Below are 20,056 nucleotides of genomic sequence, written 5' to 3' on the forward strand. Positions count from 1 at the left end.
ATGTAGCGGGATTTTGTCCGAATCAGTTAGCAAATATCGTTATAATTATTTCAATCAATTTTCACGAAATTTAAACAGATTATGTACCTAAAACTTCGTCAAGAATCACTATCTATTCATAGAAGTGACACTAGCATGAATTTTTTGAGTTTATCGTGAACAAACATACACACAGACGCGGCGGGGGACTTTGTTTTATAAGGTGTAGTGATACTGATGTCAGCCGGCCTAGCCGAAGACAATTGTTGACGCTACGTGGTGATCTAAACGCAGTCTGGCTCTGTCACGCCACTACAGAATAGCGACAGAGAGAGCTAGCTATGAAACGATTTTTTTTATAAATGGGCTTACTATTGGCCACAGACTAGTCAAATGCAAAGACGTGGACTACGATGGAGTGAGCTCGCCCAGATGATGCCTGTTCTCTCTTGATTTGAAGGTTGCCGGGTTATATGAGCTCGGAATTATAGCCGCCGGCAATGAATTCCACTCCTTGGCAGTGCGCATAAGAAAAGAAGAAGCAAAGCGCTTCGTGCGAATTCGCGGAATATCTACCAAGTAAGGATGGAGACCGGCCGTGCGTCTAACAGTCCGATGATAAAATGGGAACGGTGGAATAAGCTCGTATAGCTCTTGAGCACACTCCCCGAAGTGCAACCTGTAAAACACCGACAGACTGGCGACTTTCCGCCGATGGGCCAAAGACTGTACTTACGAATCGTGATTGTATTGTTGGCTAGGTTTGTGTTATTAGTACATGACTGTGTTTCCTGTGATATTGGGTTTCATAATAAATTCCATTATTTCCTCCCACGTACTCGGTTTCGAAAGCGGTGTTTTCATTGAAAGCGATTTTGGTTGAAGAATAAAACATAATTATTTTGTCAATAAAATATCTAAGATCGCTGGGAATTCGTTATCTTATTTGACCCGGTAAATGATTTATTGTTAGTAAGTTGGTATAAGAACTTAAGAAGCTAATAGGTGCCCTCATATTTTTTCACGAAATTGCCCTTATTATTTTTATTACAGGAAGTTTTATATTTTTCTCATGACCATTAGATAGTGATAGCGGTATCTCATTTGCTTGCATACAAATGGATAATAAATATATATGAGGCTTAATTATGGTTTGTCTCTTAAAGCTCAGTGATACTCTCAATAAATATTGGATCATAAAAATAAAACAAGGAATAAAAGAATAAAAACGTTTTATTTACATTGAGATCAGTTTCTGTAGTATGTCGTCCCGTTTATTGGATGCGCGACTGAAAATAAAATAAAAACAAGTAAAAATATCGCCATCCTTGTTGAGCAGAAAAAAATTACACAAAAGACAAATACAATTTCGGTTCGGTAAAAAGTTAAAAGAATACAAAAATCTATCTAAAGATGAAATTAAAGATATTTATCAAAATGGGCACGCTCAGAACGATGAGCTTTTAAAGCACCGCTTGGTGATGGTAATGGGAGAATGAAGAAAAAATACCAGTTATTAAACCAAGTTAGGTATAACACTCTAAAAAATTTTTGGTTGCTCCTATCAATATTTTGATAGTCGTAGTCAAGCATCTTGATTCCATACGAGCCTGATAAGATCTTAGACACATCAAATAAGGTAATTTTGATTGCTCTTACTTTTGCAACGTAACTGAATCGATTAAGATCTTGTTCAATAATTCCATGAAAAATAATTATGTTAACTAAATTACCTTAGTAAGTTCAACTAAGGATTGAATCAACCTATGTTACATAGTTATGCCTAACAAGTTCATAATTGATTCAAGGTGTACAATGGTTAGGAATAACAAAACACCTAAGTTATTACTTCAATCATACATTCCCTTGTTGTTTTTAGTAATCAGCTTTATTTGAATTATATAAGATCGTAATTGTAGTGATCAACTTAACGTCAACTAAGAGAAAACTGCTCTTAGTTGGTCTTCATTTTTTAGAGTGAACAGCGTCACAAAGGCTTTATTTTTTACCACCGGCCAGTGCGCGCGATGGTTTCCATACAGATATGCCAACTATCACAGACAAAGACAACAAAAATCGCACACAAGCTTACTTCATTGCCCACATGTATGGCCAGCATCAAGTCCAACTCATGCGTAGCCACATATATATGCGCGCGACCATCACTTGCCACGGCCACTTGTTTGCCTGAGCAGCGGTTTTCTTCTGTTCTGGTTCCAGAGATTATGTCGCAGTATATGCCGGGTGGCAAGCATGTCTATGGAAAATAATATAAAAATATGGTTAAAAAGCAATAACATCGACCAACACGGGGACAATGCCGTCCTTGAAACGTGATAAAGTCCCGTTTGCAATTTCAAAAATGGTAATAATCGTGAAATTTTAATCAGTGTCATCCTAAAGAAGTTCTGCTTCTCCTTGTTCTGAACATTTGTCAGATAGATGCAATGAAAAACTTCGGGTTTCTGAGCGGAAGAATTCAAAATACCTCTAATTGTATTGTAGGTACGTTGATTGTGACAAATGTTATAGTCAACTGCCAACCTGCAGACTGTTGATTTGGCTACATCAAGCTATTAAGTATATATTTAAGAGTAAAAACGTCGTATGACGAGTGGCTCGCTTGGCCGCCGTAGCAATAAATTGTGAGTTCGCCACTGAGTGTCAACGATTGTACTCTTGTTTCATGATTACGTACCATGCCGGATGGGAGTGGCGTTCAAACTGTGATAGATTATCCTCCGTCTAAGATAATATATAAACTAAGATATTTGTCTAGAAACTGTTAACTACTTGTAGCGTTTGGTTGAGATCCCAATTATCGTTGTTGAAAGCAATGAAAGCCCGGTTTCCACGGCAGAAGGCGATCTGGTTGCTGCCATTGCTCCACCAGTCATTGACATCGGTGCCAGCGGCTACGTTTCTGAATCCCACCATGTTGTACATCTGACGCCAACGGTGCTCGCATACCCATCCGTTACCGCAAGAGTTATCCTACAATGCACAGAAAATTTTACCAATATTCAAAATTATATAGAGCAAAAAAAGTGTGTGAACGAAAGTGGTTTGTCAGGATCGTAGCATAGAAATTCGTGATCCCTGCCTACCCACACGGGCGTGATTGTATGTATGTATATAGCAACTGTCTGAAGTTAAACAGAAATCATGAATGTATACTTGCTTAACCATTGCCTCTTTCAACTTTGCATTATCAATAGTCTTTATTGCATTATTACATACAAATTATGTTCAATTTCTGAAGACAAGAGATAAATAAGAAAGCTTACAGTGGTCCCACGTTGGGCGCCACGATAATCTTTATTCTTTTATCTCTAGTCTCCTCCAACAAAAGCAATCCTCTTCTTAGTCTACTTTTTTTAAATAAATACAAATATAAATTTATATTTGTATTGTAGGTATTTATACGAAATCACTCACTGAATTAATAATAGGAGATATAATATTCCCAGCAGAATCCATAGGCGGTCCAATTTCAGTATCAACAAAGTCAAAACTGCTCATCAGCTGCGGCTCTCCATACGGGTGAGCCAACATAAACGCCGTAGCTCCTTTATACTGCTTAGCTCTCTTATAAGTCAGGATTTCACCACCACCTCCATGACCTCTCTGGTTATCATGGTTGTCAACAAAAACAAGTGAATCCTCATGAGCAAGAAGACCCCAAGAAGGACCCCAACTCTCCAACCATCTCAGCTGGTTCAACCCTGTGAACAATCTGCCCAGCTCAAGTCCAAATTTGAACTCGGTTACAGCAGCTAAGCTAGTGTATTCGTATCGAGAAATAGCTTCTCCTCCAAAATCAATGACTTCTTGGTAGATGTAAGGACGAGCTCCGGATGGAAAACCGTGGTCTGTATTTAAATTATGAAGGCCGTCGTAGATGATTCGGAGATCTTCTGGCCACATATGTTTAGCTGCATCAATTCTGTTACAAAAGAAAAAAAAAATCAAAATTATTACTGGGGGGTTACCATGAAGTGCTAAAGCCATTCACTTTAGGTTGAGAGAAAGGGACGAAGCTACAGCAGTTCCATAGCTCCGTCCCTCTCTCTCAACCTAAACTGAACGGCTTTAGCACTTCATGGTAGCCCCCCTGGTCTACTTAACAACTTGCTGGACATTACTCCAGGCACAATAGAAGGAACAAAGGTAATCCCTTTAGGCGTTTATTGTCCTCCAAGGAATTAATCCTATAATGTAAAATTGCATTTGATGTGCAAAAGTTTACCTGAATCCAGCGACTCCTAAATCGATAAGTTTGTTCATGAAATCCAGGATCATTCGACGTACATGATCTGATTTTTGGTTCAAATCCTTAAGGCCCACTAACTCGCAGTTCCGAACCTAAAAAGTAGTTTTTTTTTAATCGCTGTGACGTAATAGGCAATCAATCAACTATTAATATTACAGATAATGTTATTTTTCTCCCCATCGGCGAAAATATAACCATTTGATATTACCGATGATAAATAGGATTATAAGATTTTTAAGGATATTTATCTTTGTTGTTATCAGATATATGTTTTTGAGCCATGGGTTTTTTCTTTGTATTCAAGTAGGTATTTGCATAATATGATAATCTTATTGTATCGTCACCCTAGTTCACAATCGTACTCAACGCGGAAAAAATGGTTGTACCTAATAAAGATCTTATATTTTTGCACTAAGGTACCAATTACAATATCATTTTCGCTGTGAACTTTGGTAACGAATGTATAGTTTTCCTAGTAGTAGTAGTAGTAGTAGTAGTAGTAGTAGTAGTAGTAGTGGCGAAAATATAACCATTTGATATTACCGATGATAAATAGGATTATAAGATTTTTAAGGATCTTTATCTTTGTTGTTATCAGATATATGTTTTTGAGCCATGGGTGTTTTCTTTGTATTAAAGTAGGTATTTGCATAATATGATAATGCATAATATTGTATCGTCACCCTAGTTCACAATGGTACTCAACGCGGAAAAAATGGTTGTACCTAATAAAGATTTTATATTTTTGCACTAAGGTACCAATTACAACATCAGTTTCTCTGTAAACTTCGGTAACGAATGTATAGTTTTCCTAGTACCCACAACAAGCCTTCTTGAGCTTACCGTGAGACTCAGGCAATCTGTGTATGAATCCCTTATTTTACTTTTAGGTATTTTATCCCTTCATTTTCGTACGAGATTAGAATAATTACGTCTATACCTAATTACGCATTCTTTATTTACTCATTTTAGATAATCTACAGATGACAGGATATACGAATACTTTATAGCAATATCTTCAACTGTTATTGAAGTGAAGCTTCTAATCTAATGCGACTTCCAACTGAACATTTAACGCCGTAAAACGTTTAATGCTCTGTGTTTCCAAGTCGAATTTTGAAATTGAAAGGAAGGGGTTCCTGATGTCATTTCTACATTACGAAGAAGACTCCACGCACATTTTTTTAAATAATATTTTTGTGCTTACCTTATCAGCACAGCACCCATAATCCCACCCATCAATGACGCAGTGTGGCCAGTTGAAGTCCTGGGCAGTATACGGTACTGCTGGGTAGTCCCACTGCTGGAAGTTGGCAGTACTTCCACCAGTCCCTACGTTGTCTGCAGGTTCACCTGTCATGTGGTTGATGACTGCGTCTACGAATATTCTGGAACCAGAAATAATTTCACACTATGAGAAACTCTTGAAAACTTTAGTGAATTTTAGCCTCCAACATGTCTAGCTATTTTTGTCAATAACCTATCTTTGTGTCCCCTTACTTTTTCTGCACTGTGATCAGCATTTTCCTACCATTATGGACTAGATAGTTATAATCAAACAAAGAAAACATTTTAGAAATTAGATAATGGCTATATTGTAGCGTTATCCCGTTTTCGTACATAATACTGAATTGAAATGGACGACACTATAGTGTTGCTACTATTTAATTTCTCACTTTTTAGTTTTTAGCAACATAAATGCGTTTTTTTTTTTCAACCGGGTATCGTCAAATACTGGCCTGCGGTTTCGCTTTATGTTGGATATGATGACTATGCTGACCTTCGGATATTTTATTTAGTGTAAATGACGTTTCTTATTTTAATTTTTCTGACAGTCTTTAGTAAACTAAGTACTTCACTTTGTATGTAATTCTTAGCTAGCATCGTATGCAGATTTTTTGCCCTTTGAAACTTAATAATCTTCAATTATTTGACCGACAACAGCTTTTCCTGACTCCATAACACTAATAAATTAAATAACTCACCTGACTCCAGCATTATTGCATCGTCGGACCATGTTCGTGAACTGTTGCTCGTCGCCCGATCGAGTTACTAATTTGTAGGAAATTGGCTGGTAGCGCTCCCACCAGGGTCGGTTTTGGGCCCGGATTATTACATTTTCGTTCGGCGGAGAGATCTGAAATACAACAATGTGTTTATACAAATTTATTGTTTCATCAATAATAAGGATTTGATAAATCGTGGATTCATTTATGAACTTGATATTGATACCAATATTTTTTAAATGACCAGAAAATAATTAGATTTTAAAGTAATCATAATTCTAAGACTGCATCGGCTTTTACCATCAGGTTACCAAATTTTTTAAAGAAGAGCAGCTTCTATGCTACCTTCTATATATATATATATATTTTATACACATTTTTTATAACTCTGTCAAATCTTTTGAAGGGGCGTCTAAGGAAGCGTAGTTTGGATTTTCAGGCAGTGGCTTGTGTTTTCTTCATCTTAATGTACATGAAAATATTGAACTTAATTGAATTATCGGTATTAAATATATATTTAAGTATTTATTTAAGTATATTATAACCGCCTCAGTCCTTGAATCATTTGTTTTGTTTGTTGAATTTGGAACCTTTTGTAACTCAATAAAAGTTTAAAATAAATTATGGAATATGTACAATTTGTACACGAGGACTGAGGAGAATATATTACATATTATATCGTTGTCTAGTACAACAGGACAAATGTACCTGTTGTAATAATTTCTTATTAATATTAAACTATTCTTATTCTTCTCCTTCTTTATTCAAACCTTGAGCTTATATTAGAACTTTGATAATCTGTGTAAGAGTATACGTATAATATGTATTTATTTATCTCACCTGAATCCCACCATATCCCTTCGGTCCTAGAAACCGCTCGCACTCATCCGCGATGTCATCCCACTTCCACTCGAAGAGGTGTACCATGGTGGAGTGGCCTTCCGCATAGTACGGATTCTTGTAGGCCAACGCTTGGCCTAGGCCAAGGAGAAGGATGGCTATACGAATCATTCCAGACCTGGGAAATTGAATGGGGTATTGGTGTCCATCCAAGGGTGATTGCTTTTGTATCTCTTATAAATAATAAATAAATAAATATTATAGGACATTCTTACACAGATTGACTGAGGCCCACGGTAAGCTCAAGAAGGCTTGTGTTGTGGGTACTCAGACAACGATATATATAATATATAAATACTTATATACATAGAAAACATCCATGACTCAGGAACAAATATCTGTACTCATCACACAAATAAATGCCCTTACCTGGATTCGAACCCGGGACCGCGGCGCAGCAGGCAGGGTCACTACTGACTGCGCCAGACCGGTCGTCAAATCTCTTCTATATATACTTTTATTCTCTGGACTAACTGCCCTTGGTTTGTTTTTATTTATTTATAAATAGGTTTTGATTTTGTGCATGGAATTTCTTTCGGTCTTAACTCTTGGGTATTGTTAAAATAGGTATTTAATGTACCTACTTTAGAGAAATAATGAATAAAGAGAGAAGAATAGAAACTATGTTTTTACGGAGCAGCATTCAACCACTAATTATACATCTCTTAAGTAAAAATCTAATAACTTTACTATCATTTACCTAGGTAAATAACAGTTTAATTCTGAGGAAGGTAGCTACTTACTAACCCTTTATCCGCTGTACTCCTATATATATATATATATATATATATATATATATAAGACAAAACAAAACAAAACTTCATGTGGCGCTCGATATCAAATTCTAAATATGTAAAAAGTTAAATTTTACTGTTTTTTAATGAAGGTATTGAAGTATGTTAGCACTCAGGAATATGTGCTTTTCATAATTATTCTATATAAGTATTTTCTACAAATACACACCTGTTTTTGGTCACGGTATGTGCGATACTAATCGGTTTGTTTGTTACCTCCTGGGGGCTTATCGACTAGTTTCAAGATTGTTATCTGTACGTGCATCACCAATTTTGGCTATATCTTATCTTATTTCAAAATAATTGAATATTTTAGTGGACCGCGGTATGAGTAACGACTGTTACTCATACCGCGTGTTACTGATCTATAGTTTAAATATTAACGAATATTTAAACTATATTAAATTAAAACGGGACTTAATCGCGTAAAACTTACGTTTTATATTTAACCCGACGTTTCGGACATGACATTACGTCCGTGGTCACGGGTAGACTGAAACGTAAGTTGAAAACGTAAGTTTTACGCGATTAAGTCCCGTTTTAATTTAATAATATGAGTGAAGATCGTGTTAGTTTAAATCAATATATTTAAACTATAGATCAGTAACACTTTATTATACTGTCATCCGCCGCGATGTTTGTCTTTAGAAATAAGTACATTTTGTCAAAAATAACTTAAATCTATTTGAATTTAACAAGAGCGCCCGTCGCAGAGACCAACTCGTCCTCCCAGAGCTGATTTTGGATATATATAAATGAGGTCCTTACTATAGAGCTATACTAATATACAACAAGCTATCTAACCAGATAAAATGTATCAAAAAAACAAATCTATTTAATACTAAACTCAAAATATTCCTATTAAAAAAAGCATATTATTCTATTCGAGAATACATGGAAGAGACTCACAATAATTATATGTATTAAAAACATATATTTTATTATATATTTCATTTAGACTAAGCCTAAAAATATGTTTGTTTAAATAGTATAAGAAAAATTGCCATACCCTACCAGGGTGCCATGTGATCCCGTGTACCTATACCTATGTAAACAACTTTGTATACCATGGTTTGCAATAAATGATTATCTTATCTTATCTTATTGTCTGTCTGTGTTGTCTATTATATTCGATATACTCAAAACTGCTGATCGTATTTTCTTGCATTTTTCACCAACAAATGGAGGGATTTGTGAGGAAGGTGTAGGTATTGTTAATATGTTGCGTAAATTGTTTTAAATGAAGGTTTTAGCAATTTTTTATTCATATAACAGTAAGGACATACTTAATAATAAAAACGATAACGTTTAAAAGACATTTGCTAATTAAGTCGGAAATAATCGTGGTCAAAAGCAAGTCACAGTAAGTTTTCCTTTGAACTTTAAATACGTTTTGTAGATGGGTACAGACCCATTTTAATGCCTTACTACCTGTGCGAAGCCGAGGCAGGTCGCTAGTGTTTTGGTAAGAATAACGTTATCAATTTTCACGGATGTACCATAGGTCATTTCTTATCAGCCTAATATACTACTTTTTTATCAGATCATTATCTGATTGCTAGGCAAAGACCTGTCTCCATTTGAATTTAACGACTGTGATTTTTGCAGCCAATCTCTGATAATATATTATTATGTCGTCTCATCTCAAGTCACTATCTTTGAATGGGCCTACCACCGCTTCCCACTTAATTTGTGGCATTACATCCACTTGGGAGCATATTTTATTAAGACCACCTGTTCGGGTAAACATGACCCGTCACACTTCAGCCTGTCGGTCTTGCATGAACGATTATCATATTTGACAGTAACTGGTGACTTGAAGAGGAGTAAAGTTTGATAATTCGTCAAACAAAGATTTTAAACGTATGACGTAACGCAATTAGTAAGTATGTATGTGTGTGTGTGTTTGTGTGTGTGTGTGTGTGTGTGTGTGTGTGTGTGTGTGTGTGTGTGTGTGTGTGTGTGTGTGTGTGTGTGTGTGTGTGTGTGTGTGTGTGTGTGTGTGTGTGTGTGTGTGTGTGTGTGTGGTGTGGGTGCGTGCGTGCGTGCGTGCGTGCGTGCGTGCGTGCGTGCGTGCGTGCGTGCGTGCGTGCGTGCGTGCGTGCGTGCGTGCGTGCGTGCGTGCGTGCGTGCGTGCGTGCGTGCGTGCGTGCGTGCGTACGTGCGTGCGTGCGTGTGTGTGTGTGTGTCGATCTGTGTGTCTTTCTGTGGCATCGTAGCTCATTCATCGTAGATTTAGATTTGTTTTTTTTTTAAGCTGAATTTGTCTGGAGTGTTCTTAGCGATGTATGTCGGAAACCGGTCCACTATGTCGGTAGTTTTTGCAAATTTTAAATTATGTGGTTTGTGGTAAGGTTCATAATTTCTACAGAACATTCTAGTTTCATGCGCCTTGACTTGATGGAACGCTATGTACAATGCGATTTCTAGATTAATACCCACCGCTCACGACTGGTTGCACAGACTGCACGCTTGGCTCGCTTGCTCGCTCGCGTGTACCACGGAGCCACTATACTGGCATCATTTTTAGGGTCGGTTGCACCAAACCGTCAGTTGCCAAGGCTATGGGAATTTCCTTAGACTTTTGCTGCGTGATGTTGACGTGTCTGTTATCATCTGTGGTTGATGCAATTGGCCCTTAGTGCCCATATGTCGCGTTCTTACTAAATAATAAATACAGGGGAAACTGTATAAGTGGAATCGCAAGGGACCGGCTGTTTAGTTTCGCTTATCCAGGTTTTCCATTTATCCAGTTTTCCACTTAACCAGGTTCAAATAAAACGTTTTCTAATTTACAGAGGCTCTCGCTTATACGAGTAGAGGTTGTCGTTGCTAGTAATGTCGCTTATAGAGGTCAAATAAATATGTATCTTTTATTTAATATGCATGTAGATATAAATTAACAAAAAATAGGTTTGTGATCCTGACTTCAAAAAGCAATACTGTAAATAACCCACAATACTGTTATACAAAAACAATATCTTTCCTTTGTTATAAAGTAACTTATGTACAAAATCACTCCTATTTATGCAAGAGAAACCAGTATGGTTAAATAAATCAATATACTGATTGTACTTTGATGAAAAAATCCGATTTTTTTAATTTATCCCGAAGAGATAAATACTCGATTGTGTGCTTGATTGTGTGTTTGTTGTGTGTGTGTGATTGTGTGCATTGCTTATCTAACAGCACGGTACCGCACCGCAGCTAAAACTAAACTGAACGATGTGTAATCTCATACAAAATATATAGTTTAAACACAAACCATAATGTTAACGAAATAAACTACCCTCCTTGTGGCATTTTATTAAAAAAAAAATTTATAACGCCAAGCTTTTCCACTCATAGAGGTTTCGGAGACGACTGCTTCCAGTTGCAGAGGTAAAAATAAGAAATTTACGGAAAAATGGATTCCGCTTATAGAGGTCCCAAAGTTCCACTTATAGAGGTAATTCGGTCCTGAGGGACTGGGACCGAGAACTTGGGTCCACTTAAAGAGGTTTTCCACTTACCCAGGTTCCACTTATCCAGTTTCCACTGTATGTCAACGCTTTCGAGTGATTATTTTACGCCGAACAGTCAGCCAAAAAGTGGTTTACCACCTTTTTGATCTTATTTGTTTAAAAATAGAGTCGAAAAGTGGTAAACCACTTTCTTGGCTGACCGTACAGACTTAATGAGCCAAATTTTAAGAATTGTGTGTATGAAACGCGAGTCTGACTTGCATTTGCCTGGTTTTATATATCTATCTTTGTATCATAATTATCATAAATCTTGGTCACGGATCATGGGTTTTGACCAAAAGTACATATAATTAGTAGGTCTCTTATCTTGTCTGCAATGACAGTTTGATCATAGGTCAAAGTTTTTTAAAGTAAAATACAAAAAAATTATCCTTTCTAAAGCAGAATTTTTTCCACTTGCCATTCTTAAATAATTATTTTCACTCCATGCGACTAGGTAAACTAACTCAATTTTAAATAATAATAGGGCTTATATCAAGTTGTTACAGCTTTCTAGATCTCGCGAGTACTGACGAGATTGCTTGGATAAGTCACCACGGAAGACCAGCGTCAAGATACCTGGCTCCGTAGCCGAATGGCATTTCTGCGACGAGAAACACCACTAGCTCTGTCGCGCCAATACGCAAGAGCGATAGAGATAGCTACGAAAGAGATATTATAATGCGCGTTTCGTTAGCGTTTGTGTATTCGGCTACGCACACTGGTAGGCAACTTGACATAAGATAATGCTAAGGGGGGCCTTTTCAGTGACGTTTCAATAAAAGGATTTTTTAAAAACGTCCTGAATAAATTTACAAAATATTTAAAAATAAAAGCCGTGCTAGGATGAGCTAAGTGGTTCTGCCCCACTTGAGTTTGGGCTTGTATTCTGATGGGTGGTATGTCTCTAGGTATTATTCAAACAATTCATTGCATTTTGAGATTTATTGTAAACCATTTTCTTTTACTTTTTTGACGATCACAATATAGATTCTTATAAATTGACATAAATGTAATTTGTACTGTAATCATGTTGTGAAATAAATATATCTAATCTAATTTTTAACATTTATTTAACAACAACAGAATATTATTAAATACTAGGCCAAAAAATAAATCGGTGGTTTCATCTGACGTCCATCTTCTGCGATACTTCTCACAGCCGTGACTGAAAAAAAAACGTAAAAATTAACCACTTATTTTTTGGACGTCTGTTTGAAGGGTTAGGGGGCGCCAAATCTTAACTTAATAATTTAAAATTTTACTAGTTACTAACAACTCGACAGAGAGTCTAGAGTGAAAGGGTCCATTTAAAACTAGGGAATTTGGCACCCATGTTTTTATAAAATTTTCTGACTCAAAATCTGTTGGTTTCATACTCAAGAGAGAAAGAGGTAGAGAGAAGGAAAAAGAGAGAGAGATGGTTCCAAAGACTTCAACTTACGTTATCGCCTCTATGGATGGCAAGCATCATGTCCAACTCATGTGTCGCGATGTAGATGTTGGCACGTCCGTCGTTTCCGACCGTGACGGATTTGCCAGTGCAGCTATTTCCGCTCTTGGAGCCACTGATCACGTCACAGTATGTGCCTGCTGGGAGGCATGTCTGAAAACCCAAAAAGTTGTGATATTTTCTGGATGTCTTAACCCCAATAACAGAAAGAAAGTACTTAAAAAAAAGACGTTAGTGAATTAGAATTGATTGGACAGAAACAGCTTTGAGCAGAGAAGGGTACGGATATAAAAGAGTAAGTGATGGTAAGAAAACTGCACATTACATCCATAGTTTTCTTTGTGTTGCATTAGGCTCCCCTCAGTAACAATGGATTGTCGTCTGAAGATATAAAACCTTTCAAAGCTTCCCCATAAGTTTTTGGTATTCCAAATAAATTATTGAAAGGTAAAAACTTCTGCGGCAGTAAGTGCCAATCTTATCTCAAGTCAGTTCCAAGCTTATCTTCAGGTAGGTTTCAAGCAAAAGTAAGATTATTGGTTTACCTGGAGACTCTGGTTGAGATCCCAGTTATCATTGTTGAACGCGATGAAAGCCTGGCCACCACGGCAGAAGGCGATCTGGTTGCTGCCATTATCCCACCAATCGTTGAGGCCAGTGCTGCCAGCGACGTTTCTGAAGTCAACCATGGAGAAGATCTGTCGCCAACGGTGTTCGCAGACCCAGCCGTGTCCACAAGTACCGTCCTTAAAAGAATTGAGAATTAGAACGGACTGCTAAGGTATTTTAAGAAATAGTCCGCTAAGAAATTAATATTAAGAAACACATTTAGACAACTTTTTAAATTCAATACTTTTCAAGAAAGCAAGGAAAAAAGACCAGTTTTCTAGGATTATTCCTACAACTTCTTGATAATATTAATAATATAAGAGTGAACGTTGCTACTTATTTCCATATTAAAGTTACAGTTACTTTCATGATTATTAGATAATTAGTAATCATGTTTTCTATTTCTTATAATATTATACCATTTACTTCAAAAAGTACTCTTGATTAAACTCTAAATAAGTCAATAATTAGTAGAATATATAACTAAAGACACTTACAGAGTTGATAGATGGAGAAACAATATTTCCAGAGTTGTCCATAGGCGGTCCAGCCTCAGTATTGGTGAAAGCAAAACTGCTCATCAATTGCGGCTCTCCATACGGGTGCGCCAACATGAATGCAATCGCTGCTTTATACGGTTTAGCGTTCTTGTAAGTCAGGATGTTACCGCCAGCCCCATGCCCTCTCTGGTTATCGTGGTTATCGATAAAGGTCAAAGCGTCTGCATGAGCTAATAAACCCCACTGTGGTCCCCAGTTGGTCAGCCATGTAAGTTGGTTACCGCCTTGGAAGGCGCGACTTAGCTCCAATCCGAATTTGAACTCTGTGACTGCTGCTAAACTGGTGTACTCGTCTCTCGAGATAGCCTCGCCTCCTAAATCGATGACTTCTTGGTAGATGTAGGGACGGGCGCCGGACGGGAAACCGTGAGCGGTGTTCAGGTTGTGTAGCCTATCGTAGATGACGCGGAGGTCGCCGGGCCACATGTGTTTAGCAGCGTCGATTCTGTTTGAGAAACAAGGGATTTATAATTACTAATTCTTTGGATCGCCTACTAACTAATAGATTATAGTGATATCTTTAAACTTTTTCACGAACACACATTTCAAAGATATAATTCGATTACTTCATTGAAATCATAACAATTTTCGACTTAAAAACACATGACATAAGAAAAATCTATCGAAACAAAGTAATCATAGATAACCACAAGATACTAAGAATCAATAATATTTGTTTAATCGTACCTGAATCCAGCAACACCCATATCAATAACCCTGTTCATGAAGCCGACAATCATCTGACGCACGTATTCGGATCCCTGATTCAAATCTTTCAATCCTGATAGCTCGCAATTACGAACCTAAAACAATTATGATAACAAATCAGTAGAGTCATTGCTATTTGTTATTGACATTTATTTTGATGATACACCAGAAGGATAAGCCATGCCGTGAGAAGGTACAATAGTAGTAGTAGAAGATAGACGGATTTGTAACAATATTGATCATTAAAGTTTGTTACAAGTCTTCTAAACTCAGTAATATTAACAAAGGCAAGTCGTCCCATGTAGGTACTTCAGAGCCACAAGAAAATCTAGGCGGGTTATAGTATTAATGTATATCATCTAGCCGCCTAGGCATCAAAACATGCCAAAATAAATGCAATTTTGATTTATCAAAACAAAGATCCTAACTCTAATGGAATAGGAAACCCTTTTATAGGGATCTGGGATGCTAAAGGATAGAGCTTTCTTTATAATAAGCACCTGATTACTATGATCAAGAATCAGTAGGTACTTACGCGTTCCGGGCAGCAGCCGTAATCATTTCCTTGGATAACACAATGGGGCCAGTTGAAATCATTGCGGCCAAAAGGAACCCCAGGATAGTGCCATTCTCCGAAGTTGGCTGTGCTTCCTCCAGTGCCGTCGTTTTGGTTCCATGTACCCGACATGTGGTTGATGATGGCGTCAACGTAAATCCTGTTATGTATAATATACGAGTACTACTTAGTAAGAGAGTGTTTGAAGAAAAAGAGACAAGAACTAGTAATTACGAAGGAGAGCAAGGTAAAAGAGACTACGTAAGAAGGGAGGGAAGAATGTGAAATACGTTGAAAATTTTAGAGCAGAAAACCGAAAATATTGTCACAAAGGTGGCAAGATAAAGGATTATACAAAAGAAGAATGCTACTCAGAAAATTAGGTCAGGGCGCCATTTTAATTTGCTCAACAACTTTTGTAATAACAGAATTTTATGTAAGAAACTTTTATAGTGTCCTATTCAAATGCATTCTGACATTGAAAGTCTTCTAAACTAAGTTTTTTATGATTTACTCAGATATGGTTTATCAACACTTTGAAGAGTTGTCATTGTAAAATTGAAAGATTTGTAAATATTCTCACCAATTTCATCTTTATTTTTTTAACCCCAGACGCAAAAATGACGGGGTTTTATAAGTTTGAAGTGTCTGTCTATCTGTGGCATCGTAGCTCCCGAAAGGATGAACCGATTTTGATTTAGTTTTTATTTTTGTTTGAAAGCTGAATTGAATTAGTCGGGAGTGTTCTTAGCCATGGTTCATAAAAATCGGTATACTATGTCAGGGGTTATATAAAAATTTTAATTTTGTGATTAGGTTATCATGGCATTTTCCTGAAAATGCTAAGGATAGTTGGCAGACTTGTTGTAAAGAGAGTGACGAACCTGACACCAGCAGCGTTGCACCTTCTAACCATGCTCTCGAACTGTTGCTCGTTGCCAGAGCGAGTGATGAGCCGGTATGACATGGGCTGGTAGCGCTCCCACCATGGACGGTTGGCTGACCAGATCACCAAATTCTCATTGGGCGGGGAGACCTGTGAAAAAGTTAACATTATTGCAAAGTCTCTCTAATTTAGCATTCGGCAGCAGCAGCTTAACTTTCAGAAGACAAAACCTTCTGTTTTTACGGAAACAAGAATTTTAAGGAATAAGAGTTGATATCACGGTAGCTCAAAACAGAGATCAAAAGAGAAGCCAAGAAGAACTAACTTTATACATAATTGAATTAGCATCATTATGTTTATGGATGTTACCACAAAAACAGACGTAATGGCTCTCTTAGGACCACTTGCACCAACGAAAATGGAGGGTTAACCCACCATTTTATATGGAATTTGACAGATCACAGCCCACTAATCCTGAGTTAAATGGTTGGTGCAAGTCGGCCTCAGTCACTGACAATGAATATCTTTCAGAATTAAATTGGAACCATCAACTTGGAAATAGGTATTAATGGACCAAGACTGAGGCTTAGATAAAATTACCTGAATACCACCAAATCCCCTCGGCCCAAGGAATCTCTCGCACTCCGCCGCGATGTCGTCCCATTTCCACTCAAACAGATGTACCATGGTGGTGCGACCTGCTGCGTAGTGAGGGTTCTTATAGGCCAGCGCTAGCCCTAGGCCAAATAAGAGCACGATGACGCGCATCATCTTGCCTGAAAAAGGTTCCGGATTAGTAAAAGGTTCTTATTATGATTAATGGGCTAGACAAAGTCCCACCGTGGCTTGGTTGTAAACGATCGGTCTTGTAACCTGATAGTCTCGGGTTCAAATCTTTAAAAAAACTGATCAAGACATCGCTGTTAAATTTTGTGGGTGATATCTTAGTATCTTTGCAAGCAAGCATATTTTATGCCTCCATTTTAAAAAGTCCATCCCCGTTGTCGGGCACCATTATTGGTAGTTTTAGGCCAAAATTAGGAACCATTGGCATTTATGTTATTTTTGACACTGGTACATATTCTTTATGATGTCAATTTTGTCAGTAAGAAATTTGTTTACCTACTCATTTTTCCGTGACATAGACAAAATTGTATCTTATCTTAAAAACTATCTTGCTCGATAATCAACAGTAGCAATCAGAATAAACAGTAAATTCTTCATTTGTTGCATAATGTTAGTAAAGAAATTGAATTTCAATGCTAATTTGTACTTCATTATGTACTTTTTTTTTAAAGGACCTCATAATATTAAAGAGTGGAAATGAAATGAAATGAAAATGAAAAGAAATTTTTTATTCGTAACATACAGTTATAAGTCAGGAAATATGTTACTTATTTATATTTGTTACAATTTGTATTGGATTAGCTAATTTATATATTTTAATATCACATTAGCGGTAAATTGAAAAATCTTGATAATTATAAAAATTATTTTCTTCGAGCCACGACTTTAGCCTATTTTTGTGGCACTGAAACTTAGTAGTTCATGTGCGCTGCATTTATAGGATACAGGCGTGATTATATGTACGAGTATGTATGTAATATTAAATCAACTTTACTGACTATTCTCTTAATTATAGACAGTCATTGGTCAAAGATTTGAATGGTAATTTTCTTGCACTTCTACGGACAGTTGTAAAGTCCTAAACCTAAACCAAAAATTTCACCCAAAATGTACAGAATCTGTCTACTAACAACGCTGCTATGAAATTAAACCAATGTACCGATCAATATTGATTGTCAAAGCGAACCCCAGGCTCCCATGAGCCGTGTGGCAAATGTCGGGATGACGCAAGGAGGATGATGTTACCGAGCAATATTAAATAATATTAACAACATTAACACCTTCAGTGAAATATCATATTGTGGTGTAACAGTAAAAGTCCTTTACACTCAACACATCAGTACAATTTCAAGCCAATTGGTTTTCGACCAACAGCAGTAAGGGGCAATATATCAAGGGTCTGCCTGGAAACCAGCGTTGTAGTTAATATGCTACAACATTATGCTGAGGCAAGCTCCTCCTCCACATGGTATGAATATTTTAATCTCATGTCTGCAACTCATTTCCTCAGATGTTTGTCTACATTTAAGTTTTTTATGTCAACAAATATAATATAACAATTTTTGTAACAATTTCATGTGATGCTGAATAAAACTTTTCTATGTCTATGTGTAAACTATTGTAATTTTAAATAAAATAATCTTTTATCAGGTACTTACCTCCAAATTGCTATACCACACACGGCACTCGCGAATTTGATAATAGCCACCCGCCGAGATTCAATTTATATTGCTCAGGTACTAATAAATTAATCAGTCATTAATCAGCGCGAATCTTCGATAAGTAGCTTAAATTTGTAATAATAACAATAACAGATTTATCGTAGGTATGAGGTTTTATCAAGTCAATCAAAATCTAGAATATTGGTATGTAAATTGGATTACAGTAACAATGCAGTATAACATTAGATAACATGCAGCTGGCTGGTGAAAGGAAGTATCCATAGCAACTCTGTGATAAAACAACCTTCTAAACAATATTTACTTAGGGGTTTTTAAAATTATTTTGATAAGGAGAAAATTAAAAGCTTCTAAAAAAATAGGTACAGTCAACTAAAGATAAAAGTTTGTAAGTAAGTACCAAGTTAAAGTGTTACCAAAGAGGATCGAGTATTATAGAGAGTTCCTATCAAAGTAAAATATGTAATCACAGTGCATAGACTGCCATCTCTTGACACAGTCTTAAAACTTTTGAACTTCAGTTTTGACAATGTGGCCCATATAATTATACTCCTATTTTTAATTAGCCGGAATTATTGTAAACAAAAGTGTGGCCGGTGCTATAAAAAAATTGCACCATTCGAGGTATTAAAATTGCCGATATTTTACAGGTTTAATAAAAATCTTTACATATTCCACTACACAAATAATGACTCTTTTTAAACGAAAATAAATTGAAACACTAAACGTTTTGGTATATTTATTGAAATTAAAAAGCCGTTTTTGTCGGGTAGTTTGTATATTGCACTGGTGGAAATGTACCTGGGCGACCAAGTAGCGGGCCGCTAAACATTATTAAGTCATACTTAACTAATAGGAACCAACATGTTGAGCTCGATCATTACGACTACAAAACGGGGGAAATACAAAAAGTAAAGTCCGAAACCCAACCTATCATCTCCTCTATACCGCAAGGTAGTGTTATTGGCTGCCTCCTATTTCTTTGTTACATAAACGACCTCCCAAAAATTATACAAGATAAATCTATATTATTTGCCGACGATATCTCAATACTGACAACGGGTCAATGCACCACAGACATAAATGAAAAAATAAATAACACACTTACTAACGTAGAAAGCTGGATGCATGATCACCACCTAGAAATAAATTACCAAAAAACAAAACTAATGACCTTCTACCCCCATCAAAAAGAACCATTAGAAATAAATTGCATATACAACTCCATTGAACTAGAAGTCATAGACTCATTTTCATTACTCGGAATCACCATAGATAAAAATAAATAACATAAAAACCAAATTATCAAAATTTACTTATGCACTAGGCGAAATTAAAAGAACTACTGACATGAAAACTGCACTTTCAACATATTATGCATATGGTTACGCCTGGCTATGCTATGGAATATCCTTATGGGGAAATAGTACCGATGCTCATCTCTTTTCATTAAGCAAAAAAAACTCATTCGCATTATAGTAAATATTGAAGAGCCCGATAGTTGCAAGCCTTACTTCCTAGAA

General features: G+C 36.6%; 2 protein-coding genes across 2 annotated transcripts; both read right to left on the reverse strand.

Annotated features, from left to right (window-relative positions):
- Positions 1 to 1,194: 1,194 nt before the first annotated feature.
- Positions 1,195 to 7,922, reverse strand: LOC125230532 (alpha-amylase 2-like). The gene is made up of 9 exons (XM_048135715.1): positions 7,902 to 7,922; positions 7,099 to 7,276; positions 6,238 to 6,389; positions 5,460 to 5,640; positions 4,229 to 4,344; positions 3,418 to 3,925; positions 2,773 to 2,973; positions 2,072 to 2,236; positions 1,195 to 1,268 (listed from the first exon to the last, which is right to left on the reverse strand). The coding sequence occupies exons 2-9, from the start codon at positions 7,267 to 7,269 to the stop codon at positions 1,254 to 1,256; spliced, it is 1,509 nt and encodes a 502-aa protein (XP_047991672.1). The 5' UTR covers positions 7,270 to 7,276; positions 7,902 to 7,922; the 3' UTR covers positions 1,195 to 1,253.
- A 4,589-nt stretch (positions 7,923 to 12,511) lies between these two features.
- On the reverse strand, positions 12,512 to 18,624 carry LOC125230484 (alpha-amylase 2-like). Its single transcript, XM_048135645.1, has 9 exons — positions 18,513 to 18,624; positions 16,828 to 17,003; positions 16,226 to 16,377; positions 15,321 to 15,501; positions 14,765 to 14,880; positions 14,015 to 14,522; positions 13,454 to 13,654; positions 12,900 to 13,061; positions 12,512 to 12,623 (listed from the first exon to the last, which is right to left on the reverse strand). The coding sequence occupies exons 2-9, from the start codon at positions 16,996 to 16,998 to the stop codon at positions 12,612 to 12,614; spliced, it is 1,503 nt and encodes a 500-aa protein (XP_047991602.1). The 5' UTR covers positions 16,999 to 17,003; positions 18,513 to 18,624; the 3' UTR covers positions 12,512 to 12,611.
- Between the last annotated feature and the right edge of the window lie 1,432 nt (positions 18,625 to 20,056).

This window comes from Leguminivora glycinivorella, chromosome 10, assembly GCF_023078275.1.
Source record: "Leguminivora glycinivorella isolate SPB_JAAS2020 chromosome 10, LegGlyc_1.1, whole genome shotgun sequence".
NCBI classification, from domain to species: Eukaryota; Metazoa; Arthropoda; class Insecta; order Lepidoptera; family Tortricidae; genus Leguminivora; species Leguminivora glycinivorella.

Excerpts from the sequence above, each read along its gene's own strand:
- LOC125230532 (XM_048135715.1), bottom strand. The coding sequence starts at position 7,269 with ATGATTCGTATAGCCATCCTTCTCCTTGGCCTAGGCCAAGCGTTGGCC. Across the intron at positions 6,390-7,098 it reads AGGGATATGGTGGGATTCAG|ATCTCTCCGCCGAACGAAAA; the intron begins GTGAGATAAATA and ends GTTGTATTTCAG. Across the intron at positions 4,345-5,459 it reads ATGGGTGCTGTGCTGATAAG|GTTCGGAACTGCGAGTTAGT; the intron begins GTAAGCACAAAA and ends ACTACTTTTTAG.
- LOC125230484 (XM_048135645.1), bottom strand. The coding sequence starts at position 16,998 with ATGATGCGCGTCATCGTGCTCTTATTTGGCCTAGGGCTAGCGCTGGCC. Across the intron at positions 15,502-16,225 it reads TGCAACGCTGCTGGTGTCAG|GATTTACGTTGACGCCATCA; the intron begins GTTCGTCACTCT and ends TATACATAACAG. Across the intron at positions 13,062-13,453 it reads ATCTCAACCAGAGTCTCCAG|ACATGCCTCCCAGCAGGCAC; the intron begins GTAAACCAATAA and ends TTGGGTTTTCAG.